General features: G+C 26.6%; 1 protein-coding gene across 1 annotated transcript; it reads right to left on the bottom strand.

Moving 5' to 3' along the window:
- Positions 1-2,973: 2,973 nt before the first annotated feature.
- Positions 2,974-5,656, bottom strand: LOC115243756. Its single transcript, XM_029820952.1, has 2 exons — positions 3,696-5,656; positions 2,974-3,241 (listed from the first exon to the last, which is right to left on the bottom strand). The coding sequence occupies exons 1-2, from the start codon at positions 5,395-5,397 to the stop codon at positions 3,219-3,221; spliced, it is 1,725 nt and encodes a 574-aa protein (XP_029676812.1). The 5' UTR covers positions 5,398-5,656; the 3' UTR covers positions 2,974-3,218.
- Positions 5,657-5,736: the final 80 nt, after the last annotated feature.

The following is a 5,736-nucleotide window of genomic DNA, read 5'->3' as shown; positions in this document are numbered from 1 at the left end:
TATTACGTTAACAAAAATTTAAAAAAATATAGAAATGTATTGTTTTCGCGTTCATTTTTTTTATGTCAAATGTAATATATTATTAAATGTGTTTTTCCAAAAACATTGTGGAAATAATTAAATTCATTATTTTACTTTTTTATATTCTTACCAAAGATATAAAATCTTCCTCAGAATTTGTCAAACACTGATCAATTTCATCAAAAGATTCCATTGAAGAAATCGGAAGTAGACGGCTAAATTTGTTAATGGTACTATTATCATTTTGTGTTAACAGAGTATCTAGTTTTATTTTAATTTCTTGCTGTTCTTTTCTCGTTGCAATTGTTTCAAATCTGATTTCTTCAATTAGCTTAAAAATCTTTGTCAGAACTCCTGAAAAAATTATATAAAAGTTATATATTTATATTAGTAAAAATAACTAAATTAAAAGAACCATTTCTTCTTAAACTAGAATAGAGTTGTAACAGAATCTCACTTTCTTTAACATATTGAATATTTTTTGACTTTTTTGCATTAATTTCTTCGCTTTGGATTTTTGCATTTTCATTGAATATTATCGAACTGCTTGTAGCTTGAGAATTTCTTTGTAATTTTTTCTTATGCTGATTTGTTTCTGTTATTTCGGAATCTAGAATAACATAAAAACAGAAAAAAATTAAGAAACAGTAATTATTATTTGCTATATTACGAAGAGCTTCTAAGAAAACTTGCAGTTGCTGACCTTTTATTACATATGGTCTATAAATAAATCGCAAACCTGGCAGCAGTAACTGTAAATCCGCGATCATCCAAATGTTGGTCACAACAATAAACGTGTTCAGGAATATAAATATTTTTCAGAACAAAGACATTTACCCTGGATTCTAACGACAGTGGTCTAATATTTACAATAGCATTGCAAAATAAAAAAGAATTATTTCGGGTTTGGGTAATAACCCAATATGAGTTGTAGGCAAGTCGGATCAAGTTCTATCTGTTCTATTTCATGTATAAATAATGTATGTATGTATGTATGTTTGTATGTATGTATGTATGTATGTATGTTTGTATGTATGTATGTATGTATGTATGTTTGTATGTATGTATGTATGTATGTATGTTTGTATGTATGTATGTATGTATGTATGTTTGTATGTATGTATGTATGTATGTATGTTTGTATGTATGTATGTATGTATGTATGTTTGTATGTATGTATGTATGTATGTATGTTTGTATGTATGTATGTATGTATGTATGTTTGTATGTATGTATGTATGTATGTATGTTTGTATGTATGTATGTATGTATGTATGTTTGTATGTATGTATGTATGTATGTATGTTTGTATGTATGTATGTATGTATGTATGTTTGTATGTATGTATGTATGTATGTATGTTTGTATGTATGTATGTATGTATGTATGTTTGTATGTATGTATGTATGTATGTATGTTTGTATGTATGTATGTATGTATGTATGTTTGTATGTATGTATGTATGTATGTATGTTTGTATGTATGTATGTATGTATGTATGTTTGTATGTATGTATGTATGTATGTATGTTTGTATGTATGTATGTATGTATGTATGTTTGTATGTATGTATGTATGTATGTATGTTTGTATGTATGTATGTATGTATGTATGTTTGTATGTATGTATGTATGTATGTATGTTTGTATGTATGTATGTATGTATGTATGTTTGTATGTATGTATGTATGTATGTATGTTTGTATGTATGTATGTATGTATGTATGTTTGTATGTATGTATGTATGTATGTATGTTTGTATGTATGTATGTATGTATGTATGTTTGTATGTATGTATGTATGTATGTATGTTTGTATGTATGTATGTATGTATGTATGTTTGTATGTATGTATGTATGTATGTATGTTTGTATGTATGTATGTATGTATGTATGTATGTATGTATGTATGTATGTATGTATGTATGTATGTATGTATGTATGTATGTATGTATGTATGTATGTATGTATGTATGTATGTATGTATGTATGTATGTATGTATGTATGTATGTATGTATGTATGTATGTATGTATGTATGTATGTATGTATGTATGTATGTATGTATGTATGTATGTATGTATGTATGTATGTATGTATGTATGTATGTATGTATGTATGTATGTATGTATGTATGTATGTATGTATGTATGTATGTATGTATGTATGTATGTATGTATGTATGTATGTATGTATGTATGTATGTATGTATGTATGTATGTATGTATGTATGTATGTATGTATGTATGTATGTATGTATGTATGTATGTATGTATGTATGTATGTATGTATGTATGTATGTATGTATGTATGTATGTATGTATGTATGTATGTATGTATGTATGTATGTATGTATGTATGTATGTATGTATGTATGTATGTATGTATGTATGTATGTATGTATGTATGTATGTATGTATGTATGTATGTATGTATGTATGTATGTATGTATGTATGTATGTATGTATGTATGTATGTATGTATGTATGTATGTATGTATGTATGTATGTATGTATGTATGTATGTATGTATGTATGTATGTATGTATGTATGTATGTATGTATGTATGTATGTATGTATGTATGTATGTATGTATGTATGTATGTATGTATGTATGTATGTATGTATGTATGTATGTATGTATGTATGTATGTATGTATGTATGTATGTATGTATGTATGTATGTATGTATGTATGTATGTATGTATGTATGTATGTATGTATGTATGTATGTATGTATGTGTGGTATGTGTGTGTGTGTGTGGGTTTTATTTGTGTATAATATTGTTTTATTATAAATTAGTAACATTGATCATTATGTGATAATTGTTTTAGATATCTTTTTATGCTAAAGAAGTTAAGCTTTATATTACATATTTCCATGAAATCGATACCAAATAAACGTTAAAGTTCTTGAAAAAATAAAACTAACTTTTGTTCAAATTTATCTACATATCCTGTATCATGATAATAGAACAATTCAATATAAAAATAAATATGGCAAGTAAAAATATAAAGTCTATACCTGTATGTCCCAAAACTCTTATATTGACAGAGTTCCAATCATCACTGGGTACAGTACTGTTCTTTAGGTATCTTTTTAGGATTGATGGAATTATGTTTTTAGGCCATAATGCAGTTTTGTTATTAGATAATATCCAGGAAGAAAGGATAATTTCAACAGTATTTTCTTCAATAAATTCAACTATTGAATATTTTTGCATCTGCATATATAAACATATGACGTTGCATATGACATTTATCGATCAATTTTTTACATTAATAACAAAATATTTCTGCAATGCTTGTGAATATCTTTTTACGTATATTGGATAATATAATCAAAAAGTACAAAAATATTGCATAATCACTTGTTTCACTACACAAAAGATATTTAAAAAAAAGATATCTACATATATTAAAATAACACATTGGCAAAAAAACATATATTTTGAAAAGAGACATAAATATTAGCTTAATTAAATTTATTAGTAAGTGTATGTAAAAGAGGATATCCAATGTATGAAATATTATCTTCAAATACAATGCATTTGGCTTCTACTTCTGATAAATTAATTATTTTAGATGAGTCTTCCAGTTTATACATTCTATATATTTTTAATTTTTGAGATTCACAAGAATAACTAAAATAATTACCGTATTTTGTAAATTCCTTACAAATTAAATCGGAACAATGTATTTCTTGTGCATTTTTAAGAACAATATTGAAAATTTGTATAATATTTCCATTTTTTAACAACGCATAACGATCAGCTCTATGACAAGCCACAAAATGATACTTGTCAATAATTATCTCTTTATACTGACTTAGATTAGAGCTTTCCATGCCAGCAACAAGTGGCCCACTTTCATGTTTTCGTTTTAATACCCAATTAGAAATATATTTCCCAGGAATGGAAGCATTTTCAGAAAGTCGTCGTGATGATTGTGCTAATGATTTTTTCCCACCCCGAAGAGATCTTTTTATTTCTCCCAGCAAATTTTCAAAATCAAACGCACTTATATCATCTAATGTCCTATTAAAATTTCTAACATCATCTGGAAGATGAACAAGATTATGAACATTGTAAATTTTTGAATTTGGTCCAACGAACTCATCAAAAGTCTTAACAAATTCTATCAGTAAAGCCTGTGCATAATTACATAATTGTACTGCTAAGTTTGGATGTGAAAGAATAAATATAGCAGTATGAAAAATCTTAAAATGTTCCATATGATTATTTGAAATAATTCCATTCAAAACAAAAAGTGAAGTATACAAGAGAAATTGGCGTAGTTCAGTAGCTTTCCATTTTTTTATTTTATTCAAATTTTGTGGTTTCCTCGAAAAATCTACAGGAATGTATTTATGCAACGATTCTAATCTTTTGGATAAGATATTAATTCTTCTTGCATCTAATTTACAAAAATAATTATTCCCTTGCACCATTTGAAAAAGCATTCTTCTCATAACTCCTAAATAAACTAAATGCATTGGATCTAATATGAATTTTGTAACCATAGGAAAATTAATCTCTGTTAAAGGAGAAATACCATTGTGATGCCCCAACTGCGTTTGTAGCAAAAAACTCTCATCTGTTCTTATTTGAACATCGATTTCATTAAATATTGTTGCACCAAACGGATGTGTTCCTTTTTGTGTGCATCTTTCGCAACCATAAAAACCATTATGACCTTTAATTACTTTAACAAAAGCTCTAGCAGGTGCATCACAAATAAAGCCTAAAACCGTAACTGAATATAGTTTTGTATCGATAGCTAGGCCAACATCACAAAGATGTTTGTACTCTTGTATAAAATCTTGCAGATATTCATGTACATCTGGAGGTTTAGATTGGCCGCAGTATACAGCAACAATGAAAGGGTCAAGTTTACAAAATGATTGATCTATTTTGCAAAGTATCGGCCAAAATTGAATTGATGAACTATTGGCTAATGGCAGCCCATCAATATTAACAAATAAGTTTATTTCTTGTAACGATTTCAATAAGGGTACTTTTACAAACAAAGATTTTAAGTTATTGACAATTCCAAAATAACAATATTTTCCACCACACATATCAAAAACAGAAAGTATTAATAAAGTCCTAGCATCAGTAAATTCAATAAGATTGTATTTCTTTAATATATGTAATAGAGAATTCAAAGCGGTGTGAGAGATTCTATATTCAAGAGCCCACTGGGCAAGATTACTTGCTAAGTTAGGATTTATATTTACTGTAGAATTTGTTAATACATTATAACTATTACTAACAGAAAATTCTGCAATATTATTATCGTTAGAATTTCTTTCAAAATCATCTTCAGATAAATAATATTCAATAGAAGAACATGAGAGAGAGAGAGCTATCAGATTCATTATTAACACAATTAAAATTTATACTTTCATCCTCATTTATTAACCAATCAGAAAGGAATTCACATTCATTGAATTGCTGGCAATGCTCTAACAAGTCAGAATTAAGAAATTCTTTAGAATATTTTGATCTAATTGGTTCTTCGACACTATTTGTTTCCTTATCCTCTGTTTCAAGTATTGCAAGATGTTTTTTAACTCTTTCATTAATTTTTTTCCATTTAGTACGTCTCTTTGAAGACATTGTAAATATTAAACTATATATTACCTTTTATCTATTAATAACTATATATTATCTATTATTTATTGTATTAACTATATATTTATTAACTATTTATTAAC

This window comes from Formica exsecta, unplaced genomic scaffold (assembly GCF_003651465.1).
Source record: "Formica exsecta isolate Colony F162 unplaced genomic scaffold, ASM365146v1 scaffold73, whole genome shotgun sequence".
Taxonomy (NCBI): Eukaryota; Metazoa; Arthropoda; class Insecta; order Hymenoptera; family Formicidae; genus Formica; species Formica exsecta.
This window is presented reverse-complemented; position numbering and strand designations above follow the sequence as displayed.

Bases quoted from the DNA above. Each gene is read 5' to 3' on its own strand.
- LOC115243756 (XM_029820952.1), bottom strand. From the start codon at position 5,397: ATGAATCTGATAGCTCTCTCTCTCTCATGTTCTTCTATTGAATATTAT. The intron at 3,242-3,695 runs GTAAGGAATTTA...TTATATATGCAG, and splicing joins ACATTGTTCCGATTTAATTT to ATGCAAAAATATTCAATAGT.